The following is a 14,135-nucleotide window of genomic DNA, read 5'->3' as shown; positions in this document are numbered from 1 at the left end:
GGGTGAATTGGAAAGAACAAACACAGTAATACATACAAATAAACCACTGTAGACACATTTTTGACAAAATGTATGTACAGCATTTACAGTACCTGAGAGTTGGGACACAATATCTTCAGCCTATTAAAACGTTAAATAATATCACTTTTTAAATATTTTGTAAAATTAATTAACACTTACAAGTCATTGTCTATTTGTCGGAGAGAGGGAGGTTGTAATACAAATCATTTCATGCCAGAAACACTAGGATTTTACATGCAAAGCCAAGGTCTCTAAGGAATCTTAATCTACTGTATAACGACTCATATCCACATGCAAAATTCAGAAGCATTCCCTCATTGAAGTGTTGGGTGAACTGTTTATCGGTGGGCTACTTGTTAGCAATTTCTTTAATTGGTAGAGTGTACATACAACAGTAGAGGCATGACTGAGTAGTGTCTGAAAGAGAACACTTCTCTCTTCTGTTGGTGGCTGTTCTCCAGTGTCCTGAGTCTGGGAGGTTAGTCCTGTGCAGTCTGGTCAGCTCTGGTCAGTGCCTCTTTATGTTGGGCTGGTGCTGGTGATAGTTCCTGAGTCTAGGTCCTGAATGGTTACATTGAGATAGGCCAAACAAGTCAACAGTAAGGGCAGGGTTAGTATTGCAAACCTACTAGTAATTTACCAAAATTACGGCATTTTCGGTAATAATGGTAATTACCAGGTCATCTATGGAAATTTATGGTAACTTTGGTCATTTATAATTAAAAAACAATATTCATATACAGTGGGGAGAACAAGTATTTGATACACTGACGATTTTGCAGGTTTTCCAACTTACAAAGCATGTAGAGGTCTGTAATTTTTATCATAGATTCACTTCAACTGTGAGAGACGGAATCTAAAACAAAAATCCAGAAAATCACATTGTATGATTTTTAAGTAATTCATTTGCATTTTATTGCATGACATAAGTATTTGATCACCTACCAACCAGTAAGAATTACGGCTCTCACAGACCTGTTAGTTTTTCTTTAAGAAGCCTCCTGTTCTCCACTCATTACCTGTATTAACTGCACCTGTTTGAACTTGTTACCTGTATAAAAGACACCTGTCCACACACTCAATCAAACAGACTCCAACCTTTCCACAATGGCCAAGACCAGAGAGCTGTGTAAGGACATCAGGGTTAAATTGTAGACCTGCACAAGGCTGGGATGGGCTACAGGACAATAGGCAAGCAGCTTGGTGAGAAGGCAACAACTGTTGGCGTAATTATTAGAAAATGGAAGACGTTCAAGATCTGGGGCTCCATGCAAGATCTCACCTTGTGGGGCATCAATGATCATGAGGAAGGTGAGGGATCAGCCCAGAACTACACGGCAGGACATGGTCAATGACCTGAAGAGAGCTACACTACGCCGTCATGGATTAAAATCCTGCAGTGCACGCAAGGTCCCCCTGCTCAACCCAGCGCATGTCCAGGCCCGTCTGAAGTTTGCCAATGACCATCTGGATGATCCAGAGGAGGAATGGGAGAAGGTCATGTGGTCTGATGAGACAAACATAGAGCTTTTGGGTCTAAACTCCACTCGCCGTATTTGGAAGAAGAAGAAGGATGAGTACAACCCCAAGAACACCATCCCAACCGTGAAGCATGGAGGTGGAAACATCATTCTTTGGGGATGCTTTTCTGCAAAGGGGACAGGACGACTGCACCGTATTGAGGGGAGGATGGATCGGGCCATGTATCGCGAGATCTTGGCCAACAACCTCCTTCCCTCAGTAAGAGCATTGAAGATGGGTCGTGGCTTGGTCTTCCAGCATGACAACAACCCGAAACACACAGCCCCCTGACAACTAAGGAGTGGCTCCGTAAGAAGCAGCTCAAGGTCCTGGAGTGGCCTAGCCAGTCTCCAGACCTGAACCCAATAAAAAATATTTGGAGGGAGCTGAAAGTCTGTATTGCCCAGCAACAACCCCAAAACCTGAAGGATCTGGAGAAGGTCTGTATGGAGGAGTGGGCCAAAATCCCTGCTGCAGTGTGTGCAAACCTGGTCAAGAACTACAGGAAACGTATGATCTCTGTAATTGCAAACAAAGGTTTCAGTACCAAATATTAAATGTGATTTTCTGGATTTTTGTAGATTTTTTTTAGATTCCGTCTCTAACAGTTGAAGTGTACCTATGATAAAAATTACAGACCTCTACATGCTTTGTAAGTAGGAAAACCTGCTGAATCGGCAGTGTATCAAATACTTGTTCTCCCCACTGTATAAAGTATATATTTTTTATATTTGTGTCCATATTGTCCATGAATTTCTAGTAGATAGATAGATAGTTCCAAGAGAAAATAGTCTAATTAATGAAAAAAAGGATCTAATCAATAATGGCATTATTTTCAGTTAACTCTGTTACTCTTCCAAATAATGACTTTTTCACCACAGCCACCAGTTTGGCGGCAAAACATGTTCAATATTGACATATTCAAATAAATCAAAGTGTGCAAAAAAAATCAATAAAGGATATTTCATGCTGAAACCTTCATTTTAAACACCAATCAGTGGCAGTCGGTGCCATTTAAGATGAGGGTGGATCTAGATACTTTTTCTAACCTCTCTGGATTAAAACCAAATGTGTACTATATTAAGTATTGAATCACAAAAAAAAATACAACTTTTACATTACCATGTAGTTTACCAATAAAATGGTCTGACAGGGACGGGGACATTCTCGGTATACATATCCCGAAAAAAAGAAATGATCTTGCTACCATGGAAAGGAAAATACCTGTCTATTTGTGGAAAAATCATTCTGAATAACTCCTTAGTTATATTTCAGTTTACCTATCTGCTTATGGTCTTGCCTACACCTAGTGACCTGTTTTTTAAATTATATGAGCAAAAAATATTCCATTTGATTTGGAACGGCAAGCCAGACAAAATAAAAAGGTCCTATTTATATTATGAATATGAATTCAGACTGCAGAAATGATTAAATATTAAAGCATTAGACCTCTCACTAAAGGCATCAGTCAAACAAAAGTTATACTTGAATCCAAACTGGTTCGCTAGAAAATTTGTAAAAATGTCTCACCCCATGTTCAAGAATGGCCCTTTTCTCTTTATTCAGATTGCAACCTCTTACTTTCAGTTATTTGAAAACAAAATAATCTCCAAAATATCACTACTTTTAAAACAAGCCATAGAAAGTTAGTTGCAATTTCAGTTTAATCCACCAGAAACGACAGAAGAAATAATACAATAAATATTGTGGTTAAACTAAAATATACTAATTGATTAATATTTTTTTTTAAATCTATACATTTAAAAAAAAAGTATACTCTTTGTATGTTATATCATCAATAGGACTGTTGGAGTTGTCACACATGCAGCTAACAAAAATATATGAACATATCTGCTCTACCCAAAATTACAACCAACTAATTGCAGCATTACCGCAAAAATGGAAGAGGCAAGTGCAAGGGGGAAAAGTAAGGAACTTGTCTGTCAGCCCTGCATTAAAGACCAAAATTGGTTAAAGAAAATTGTGATAAATAAAAATATATTTCAGTTTCATTTAAGGACCAAAAAAAGGACAGCTGTGAAGAGATTTTCGATGTACCGATTCCATGGCACATGGTTTGTGAATTGATACGCAAAACGATGCCAGATTCAAATCTTAGAATTTCCCAATTTAAATTATTATACAAAGTTCTTGCAACCAATAGAATGTTATATACAGTGCCTTCGGAAAGTATTCAGACCACTTGACTTTTTCCACATTTTGTTACATTAGCTTTGTTCTAAAATGTATTAAATAAAATAAAAAAATCTAACTACACACATACACACAATATTCCATAATGACAAAGCTAAAACAGTTTATTTAAATTTACATAAGTAATCAGATCCTTTGCTATGAGACTCCTGTTTCCATTGATCATCCTTGAGATGTTTCTACAACTTGATTAGAGTCCACCTGTGGTAAATTCAATTGATTGTACATGATTTGGAAAGGCACCCAGCTGTCTATATAGTAAGGTCCCACAGTTGACAGTGCATGTCAGAGAAAAAAAGCCATGAGGTCGAAGTAATTGTCTGTAGAGCTCCGAGATAGGATTGTGTCGAGGCACAGATCTAGGGAAGGGTAGTAAAAAATGTCTGCAGCATTGAAGGTCCCCAAGAACACAGTGGCCTCCATCATTCTTAAATGGAAGAAGTTTGGAACCACAAAGACTCTTCACAGAGCTCGCTGCCTGCCCAAACTTAGCAATCGGGGGAGAAGGGCCTTGCTCAGGGAGGTGACCAAGAACCCGATGGTCACTCTGACAGAGCTCTGGAGTTCCTCTGTGGAAATGGGAGAAACTTCCAGAGGGACAACCATTTCTGCAGCACTCCACCAATCAGGACTTTATGGTAGAGTGGCCAGACGGACGCCACATTGACAGTCCGCTTGGAGTTTGCCAAAAGGCATCTAAAGACTCATAGACCATGTGAAACAAGATTCTCTGGTCTGATGAAACTCTTTGTCCTGAATGCCATGCATCATGTCTGGAGGAAACCTGGCACCATTCTACAGTGAAGCATGGTGGTGGCAGCAGCATGCTGTGGAGGTTTTTTTCAGCGGCAGGGACTGGGAGACTAGTCAGGATCGAGGCAAAGATGAACAGAGCAAAGTTCAGAGAGATCCTTGATGAAATCCTGCTCCAGAACGCTCAGGACCTCAGACTGGGGTGAAGGTTCACCTTCCAACAGAACAATGACCCTAAGCACAGAGCCAAGACAATGCAAGTGTGGCTTCGGGACAAGTCTCTGAACATCCTTGAGTGGCCCAGCCAGAGTCCAGATTTGAGCCCGATCAAACATCTCTGGAGAGACCTGAAAATAGCTGTGCAGCAACACTCCCTATCCAACCTGACAGACCTTGAGAGGATCTGCAGAGAGGAATGGGAGAAATTCCCCAAATACAGGTGTGCGAAGCTTGTAGCGTCATACCCAAGAAGATTCAAGGCTGTAATTGCTACCAAAGGTGATTCAACAAAATACTGAGTGAAGGGTCTGAGTACTTATATAAATGTGATATTTCATTTTTTAAAGGGGGTGCGTGTTGGTGGCAGGGAAGTCAGGCGCAGGAGAACGAACTTGGTATAAACGGAGTCGTTTAATAAGTGCTCACAAACTCCAAAAACCTAAATATACAAAAATAATAAAAGTGGGTACTAAACCCGTCACGCACCAACACATAACTAGCACAAACATACAATCACTGACAAGGACATGAGGGGAAACAGAGGGTTAAATACACAATATGTAATTGATGGGATTGGAACCAGGTGTGATGGAAGACCAGACAAAACCAATGGAAAATTGGTGGAAATCCAATATGGACAGTGCTTAGAGATAGGTGGGAGGGGTTGAGGGTAGCGGAAGGACAGGCCTAAAAACAAACTAAATGTAACTATTGTAAAAGAGATTGTGTCCGTAAAACATACAGTACCAGTCAAAAGTTTGGACACAATGGCTAGAAGGCCGGTGACGTCGACCGCCAAACGCCGCCCGTACAAGCAGAGGGACCGACTTCGGGCGATGTCGTGACACACCTACACATTCCAGGGTTTTTCTTTAGTTTGACTATTTTCTACATTGTAGAAAGTAGTGAAGACATCAAAACTATGAAATAACACACATGGAATCGTGTAGTAACCAAAAAAAGTGTTAAACATATCAAAATATATTTTATTTTTGAGATTCATCAAAGTAGCTACTCTTTGCCTTGATGACAGCTTTGCACACTCTTGGAATTCTCTCAACCAGCTTCTTGAGGTAGTCACCTGGAATGCATTTCAATTAACAGGTGTGCCTTGTTAAAAGTTCGTTTGTGGAATATCTTTCCTTCTTAATGCGTTTGAGACAATCAGTTGTGTTGTGACAAGGTAGGATTGGTATACAGAAGATAACACTATTTGGTAAAAGACCAAGTCCATATTATGGCAAGAACAGCTCAAATAAGCAAAAAGAAACGACAGTCCATCAATACTTTAAAGACATGAAGGTCAGTCAATGCTTAAAATTTGAAGAACTTTGAAAGTTTATTCAAGTGCAGTCGCAAAACCCAACAAGCGCTATGATGAACCTGGCTCTCATGAGGACGGCCACAGGAAAGGAAGTTACCTCTGCTGTAGAGGATGCGTTCATTAGAGTTACCAGCCTCAGAAATTGCAGCCCAAATAAATGCTTCCCAGAGTTCAAGTAACAGACACATCTTAACATCAGCTGTTCAGAGGAGACTGCGTGTATCAGGCCTTCTTGATTGAATTGCTTCAAAGAAACCCCTACTAAAGTACACCAATAAGAAGAAAATACTTTCTTGGGCCACCAAACATGAGCAACAGACATTAGACTGGTGGAAATTTGTCCTTTGGTCTGATGAGTCCAAATTTGAGATGTTTGGTTCCAACCGCCGTGTCTTTGTGAAATGCAGAGTAGGTGAACGGATGATCTTCGCATGTGTGGTTTCCAACATGAAGCATGGAGGAGGTGGTGTGATGGTGCTCTGCTGGTGACACTGTCTTTGATTGATTTAGAATTCAAGGCACACTTACACAGCATTCTGCAGCGATACGCCATCCCATCTGGTTTGTGCTTAGTTTTTCAACAGGACAATGACCCCAAACACACCTCCAGGCTGTGTAAGGGCTATTTGACCAAGAAGAATGATGGAGTGCTACATCAGATGACCTGGCCCCCACAATCACCTGACCTCAACCCAATTGAGATGGTTTGGGATGAGTTGGACCGCAGAGTGAAAAAAAAGCAGCTCAGCATATGTGGGAACTCCTTCTTGACAATTAGAAAAGCATTCCTCATGAAGCTGGTTGAGAGAAAGCTTTGCACACTCTTGGCGATCTTCAAGGCAATGGTTGGCTACTTTGAGGAATCTAAAATCTATTTTGAATTGTTTAACACGTTTTTGGTTATTACATGATTCCATGTGCATTGTTTTGTAGTTTTGATGTCTTCACTATTATTCTACACTGTAGAAAATAGTAAAAAAATAAAAAATACAAATAAAAACTTGAATGAGTAGGTGTACACAAACCTTTGACTGGTTGTAATGATCTGGGTGTAGTGGGTACGAAGTCAGGCGCAGGAAGCAGATAGTTCAGGGTAGTGCTATTTAATGCACAAACGGCGAACATAAGCCACCCCACGAAAACACAGGGCGCACACAAAAACAAATGCCCCAAACACGGGGACTAAAACAGTCCAGCAAAAAAACCATGAACAGGAAAATACATTAACCTCTAACATGCACACTAGTCACACAAACAATTCCGCACAAAGAGCAGGCGGGCCGGCTGGCTAATCACCAAATAAACAGCAGGTGTAACCAATAAACAGACAAGGAGGGGGAGGAAAGAATCAGTGGCAGCTAGTAGGCCGGTGATGAAGACCGCAGAGCCACCTTCGGTAGGAGTCATGACACTGGTACTGTATATTTTGAAGTTAATTAGTTGCTAGGATATTGACATTTGCTGCTAGGTGCTAAAACAGTCAAACAAATATGGGAAATATATTTATATACTTGAACCATGCCTTCTAAACTGTTTTGATATATATCCTGTGTTCTCACTTTTTCCTCCATCCTCCATCTCTCCCTCTATGTTTCTACCTCCTTTCTCTCTCTCTTCCCCTCTCCCTAGGGAAGGTCATAAACATGAGGGACCATACTCTTGAAACAGTCATAAATCCCGAACAAGGATGGAACTGGATAGATGTGGTTATGTTTGCAGCAAGGCCTTTCAGGACTCCGAGTACAGTGTATACTAGAGCATTCAACCGTTTACTGTTCAAGTGTTTTACAGCATTACCTACCATCAGTGGCGGTCAGTGTCGCTTACGATGATGGAGGCCTTGTTTCTATTACAGCATATTGGATGACTGTCATTCATATTCTATTCACCCAGTTCAATGTAACATCAATAGGTTTAGGCTACTACATGATACTAACATTTTCCCTATACCCATCATGAGGTTGCTATAACCTAGCCTATGAATGAAAGTTTACGTAGGTGCGCAAAGGTTGAGTGAAAAGGTGACAGACAGTGACACGTTCAATACCGCCTTGCACACTCTTGCCTGCATCTAGCTTATCAAGGGTGTAATCATCAGTCCAACAGTTGCAAACAAGAGTTTCTATTGGACAAATTCAGATATTTTTAGCCCCGTTTCATTTGCTTCTGTTTAAGAAACGTTTTTCAACATAATCAGTGGAATGAATACAACCCTGATCACACGTAAACACAGTTCACTTTCATAGCAGCCGCGTTGCATTCCTTCTCGCATCTATGCACTCTCCTCCTCTCACCTTTTCCTTTTGTTTGTGGACTTCAATGCAGAACACATCAGCTGTATGTGACCATGCGAAAAAAACATTTCCAACCAAATCATATCAAAACCGCTGCACACAGCCTACATTTTTGTCCCCATATTAGCTAAAGTAACATCCTAGTCAACATAGCTAACAGAACTAATGTGTTAGTAAACCCGCTACAATCATGCACTCTCTCTCTCTCCAAGATCGCATAGCAGTTCAGACGTCTTTTGTCCTCGTCTTGTCGTGTCCTGTATATATATATATATTTACAACTTTTTTCACATACATTTTATTTTTCATCAACTCATCTTCTAAACACTCTCCTGCAACCAGCCTCACCAATTTATATTTATAAAAAAGTATTATTTACCTCAGATCTGTAATCCTCCAAGAAGCTAGCCAGAAACTCCAAGAAGCTAGCCAGAAACTAGCCAGAAGCTAGCCAGGAGCTAGCCCAGAAGCTAATCCAGAAGCTAGTTAGCTTCTTTACTGGCAAATCGTTAGTATTCAGCTAACCACGGTTTGTGGTCATCAGCTATCCTTTAGCTCGAAATTCTATCGAAAATCTATCGCCAGTTTTGTACGGCGCAGCGCGGCTCGGAACGGAACATACCGGACCAATTTTTCTCTCCATGTCCCTGGATTTCAACTGCTCTCTGGACATTCATACCCGGATCTCACAGCTAGCTAGCTGCTATCCGTGTGACAGTCGGCTTTCGTCGATTCCGGAGCAAACATCGATTGTTCCGGTGCTAGCCAGCTCCGTCAATCACTCCTGAGTTCCATCATTCACTCCTGGGCTGCAGTCACATATCCGGACCCGTTTCACTGCCTACGCGGAGCCCCACCGGGCCTTCACAACTGGACTGCCGACGTTATCTACCTGAATGAGATCCGGCTGGCTCCTCTGTCGCGACGTTACCTGAACGCCCATCTGCGGCCTGCTAACCGTTAGCTGTCTTACCGGCTGCTATCTGAATAGACAATCGGACAATTTATTTATTTTTATTATTATTATGTTTTCTTCTCGGGCCTCTATAACTATATCTATTGTTCTTATTTTTGTTGTTGTTGTGTGATTTGGATTAATCCCCTCTACCACACGGAACCCCACTAATCTACTGACCGAACGCAAGAGGTGGCTAACAACAGACTCCATCCTATGCTAGCTTGCTACCGGTTGGCCTGGCTAGCTGTCTAAATCGCCGTGACCCTCAACCAACCTCTCCACTCACTGGACCCTTTTGATCACTCGACTAAGCATGCCTCTCCTTAATGTCAATATGTCTTGTCCATTGCTGTTCTGGTTAGTGTTTATTGGCTTATTTCACTGTAGAGCCTCTAGTCCTGCTCACTATACCTTATCCAACCTATTAGTTCCACCACCCACACATGCAATGACATCTCCTGGTCTCAATGATGTTTCTAGAGACAATATCTCTCTCTTCATCACTCAATACCTAGGTTTACCTCCACTGTATTCACATCCTACCTTACCTTTGTCTGTACATTATACCTTGATGCTATTTTATCGCCCCCAGAAACCTCCTTTTACTCTCTGTTCCAGACGTTCTAGACGACCAATTCTTATTGCTTTTAGCCGCACCCTTATTCTACTCCTCCTATGTTCCTCTGGCGATGTAGAGGTGAATCCAGGCCCTGCAGTGCCTAGCTCCACTCCTATTCCCCAGGCGCTCTCTTTTGACGACTTCTGTAACCGTAATAGCCTTGGTTTCATGCATGTTAACATTAGAAGCCTCCTCCCTAAGTTTGTTCTTTTCACTGCTTTAGCACACTCTGCCAACCCGGATGTTCTAGCTGTGTCTGAATCCTGGCTTAGGAAGACCACCAAAAATTCTGACATTTTAATTCCAAACTACAACATTTTCAGACAAGATAGAACTGCCAAAGGGGGCGGTGTTGCAATCTACTGCAAAGATAGCCTGCAGAGTTCTGTCCTCCTATCCAGGTCTGTACCCAAACAATTTGAACTTCTACTTTTAAAAATCCACCTCTCTAAAAACAAGTCTCTCACTGTTGCCGCCTGCTATAGACCACCCTCTGCCCCCAGCTGTGCTCTGGACACCATATGTGAACTGATTGCCCCCCATCTATCTTCAGAGCTCGTGCTGCTAGGCGACCTAAACTGGAACATGCTTAACACCCCAGCCATCCTACAATCTAAACTTGATGCCCTCAATCTCACACAAATTATCAATGAACCTACCAGGTACCTCCCCAAAGCCTTAAACACGGGCACCCTCATAGATATCATCCTAACCAACTTCCCCTCTAAATACACCTCTGCTGTCTTCAACCAAGATCTCAGCGATCACTGCCTCATTGCCTGCATCCGTAATGGGTCAGCGGTCAAACGACCTCCTCTCATCACTGTAAAACACTCCCTGAAACACTTCAGCGAGCAGGCCTTTCTAATCGACCTGGCCGGGGTATCCTGGAAGGATATTGACCTCATCCCGTCAGTAGAGGATGCCTGGATATTTTTTAAAAATGCCTTCCTAACCATCTTAAATAAACATGCCCCATTCAAGAAATTTAGAACCAGGAACAGATATAGCCCTTGGTTCTCCCCAGACCTGACTGCCCTTAACCAACACAAAAACATCCTATGGCGTTCTGCATTAGCATCGAACAGCCCCCGTGATATGCAGCTGTTCAGGGAAGCTAGAAACCATTATACACAGGCAGTTAGAAAAGCCAAGGCTAGCTTTTTCAAGCAGAAATTTGCTTCTTGTAACACTAACTCAAAAAAGTTCTGGGACACTGTAAAGTCCATGGAGAATAAGAACACCTCCTCCCAGCTGCCCACTGCACTGAAGATAGGAAACACTGTCACCACTGATAAATCCACCATAATTGAAAATTTCAATAAGCATTTTTCTACTGCTGGCCATGCTTTCCACCTGGCTACTCCTACCCCTGTCAACAGCACTGCACCCCCAACAGCAACTCGCCCAAGCCTTCCCCATTTCTCCTTCTCCCAAATCCATTCAACTGATGTTCTGAAAGAGCTGCAAAATCTGGACCCCTACAAATCAGCCGGGCTAGACAATCTGGACCCTTTCTTTCTAAAATTATCTGCCGAAATTGTTGCCACCCCTATTACTAGCCTGTTCAACCTCTCTTTCGTGTCGTCTGAGATTCCCAAAGATTGGAAAGCAGCTGCGGTCATCCCCCTCTTCAAAGGGGGGGACACTCTTGACCCAAACTGCTACAGACCTATATCTATCCTACCATGCCTTTCTAAGGTCTTCGAAAGCCAAGTCAACAAACAGATTACCGACCATTTTGAATCTCACCATACCTTGTCTGCTATGCAATCTGGTTTCAGAGCTGGTCATGGGTGCACCTCAGCCACGCTCAAGGTCCTAAACGATATCTTAACCGCCATCGATAAGAAACATTACTGTGCAGCCGTATTCATTGATCTGGCCAAGGCTTTCGACTCTGTCAATCACCACATCCTCATCGGCAGACTCAACAGCCTTGGTTTCTCAAATGATTGCCTCGCCTGGTTCACCAACTACTTCTCTGATAGAGTTCAGTGTGTCAAATCGGAGGGTCTGTTGTCCGGACCTCTGGCAGTCTCTATGGGGGTGCCACAGGGTTCAATTCTTGGACCGACTCTCTTCTCTGTATACATCAATGAGGTCGCTCTTGCTGCTGGTAAGTCTCTGATCCACCTCTACGCAGACGACACCATTCTGTATACTTCCGGCCCTTCTTTGGACACTGTGTTAACAACCCTCCAGGCAAGCTTCAATGCCATACAACTCTCCTTCCGTGGCCTCCAATTGCTCTTAAATACAAGTAAAACTAAATGCATGCTCTTCAACCGATCGCTACCTGCACCTACCCGCCTGTCCAACATCACTACTCTGGACGGCTCTGACGTAGAATACGTGGACAACTACAAATACTTAGGTGTCTGGTTAGACTGTAAACTCTCCTTCCAGACCCATATCAAACATCTCCAATCCAAAGTTAAATCTAGAATTGGCTTCCTATTTCGCAACAAAGCATCCTTCACTCATGCTGCCAAACATACCCTTGTAAAACTGACCATCCTACCAATCCTCGACTTTGGCGATGTAATTTACAAAATAGCCTCCAATACCCTACTCAACAAATTGGATGCAGTCTATCACAGTGCAATCCGTTTTGTCACCAAAGCCCCATATACTACCCACCATTGCGACCTGTACACTCTCGTTGGCTGGCCCTCGCTTCATACTCGTCGCCAAACTCACTGGCTCCATGTCATCTACAAGACCCTGCTAGGTAAAGTTCCCCCTTATCTCAGCTCGCTGGTCACCATAGCATCTCCCACCTGTAGCACACGCTCCAGCAGGTATATCTCTCTAGTCACCCCCAAAACCAATTCTTTCTTTGGCCGCCTCTCTTTCCAGTTCTCTGCTGCCAATGACTGGAACGAACTACAAAAATCTCTGAAACTGGAAACACTTATCTCCCTCACTAGCTTTAAGCACCAACTGTCAGAGCAGCTCACAGATTACTGCACCTGTACTTAGCCCACCTATAATTTAGCCCTATCAACTACCTCTTTCCCAACTGTATTTAATTTATTTATTTATTTTGCTCCTTTGCACCCCATTATTTTTATTTCTACTTTGCACATTCTTCCATTGCAAAACTACCATTCCAGTGTTTTACTTGCTATATTGTATTTACCTTGCCACCAAGGCCTTTTTTGCCTTTACCTCCCTTTTCACCTCATTTGCTCACATTGTATATAGACGTGTTTATACTTTATTATTGACTGTATGTTTGTTTTACTCCATGTGTAACTCTGTGTTGTTGTATCTGTCGAACTGCTTTGCTTTATCTTGGCCAGGTCGCAATTGTAAATGAGAACTTGTTCTCAACTTGCCTACCTGGTTAAATAAAGGTAAAATAAAAAAAAATAAAAAAATGCAGTGTACAGTCAGTAAGCAGTTTAGCAGTTACATCAGCGGGCCCCGTGGCAATAAATTAATAAAACCAAAGCTTACATTGACTTGGTAGAGTTCCTGTGTTGTGTTGAATAGTCATAGCCAGCTAGCTAACATAGTATCCCTCTGTTTGAGCCGGGTGTTTGAGTAAGCTTAACTAGCCATGTGCATTTGCTAGCTAAGTGAAACTGAAAGTGAAAAAAAATATTAAATCTCTCTTCCACACTCTCTCTCTCGCTTCTCCTTTATTGAATTTGTTGAAAACTGTTAAACTATTGTCTTTCTCTCTTTGAGTCAACTAATCACCAAATGTTATGCACTGCAGTGCTAGCTAGCTGTAGCTTATGCTTTCACTACTATATTCATTCTCTGATCCTTTGATAGGGTGGACAACATGTCAGTTCATGCTCCAAGAGCTTTGATGGGTTGGAGGACATCCCCCTGAAGTTATCATAATTACTGTGTAAATCTATGGAAGGAGAAGGAGGAGGAGGAGGACCAAGAGCCTCCTAGGTTTTGGATTGAAGTCAATGTACCAAGAGGAGGACGGAAGCTAGCTTTCCTCCGACTACACAATGGTGCTACCCCACAGAGTGATGTTTAACTACAGTAGACCTTCATTGCAAAACAGTATGTTTTAATCAATTATTTGGGGACGTGAATGTATTTAGTATAGTTTTATCTAAAAATGTATTCACTGAGGATGGTCCTCCCCTTCCTCCTCTGAGGAGCCTCCCACTGCCTGCCATAAACTAGGTTTACATCCAATTGGAATGTAACCTCATATGTAAACCTCATATGAATATT

At 42.1% G+C, this 14,135-nt stretch overlaps 1 protein-coding gene across 1 annotated transcript in view; it reads right to left on the bottom strand.

Annotated features, from left to right (window-relative positions):
- Window positions 1-261: 261 nt before the first annotated feature.
- The window catches only part of anos1a (anosmin 1a), a 34,194-nt gene continuing 20,320 nt past the window's right edge, over window positions 262-14,135 (bottom strand). Inside the window, exon 14 of the mRNA XM_090208222.1 lies at window positions 262-582. Coding sequence (XP_090064348.1) covers window positions 530-582 — 53 coding nt within the window. The 3' untranslated portion in view covers window positions 262-529. The remainder of the gene's footprint in view (window positions 583-14,135) is intronic.

Source organism: Oncorhynchus mykiss, chromosome 18 (genome assembly GCF_057628025.1).
Source record: "Oncorhynchus mykiss isolate SJ-2025 chromosome 18, ASM5762802v1, whole genome shotgun sequence".
In the NCBI taxonomy this organism is placed as follows: Eukaryota; Metazoa; Chordata; class Actinopteri; order Salmoniformes; family Salmonidae; genus Oncorhynchus; species Oncorhynchus mykiss.
This window is presented reverse-complemented; position numbering and strand designations above follow the sequence as displayed.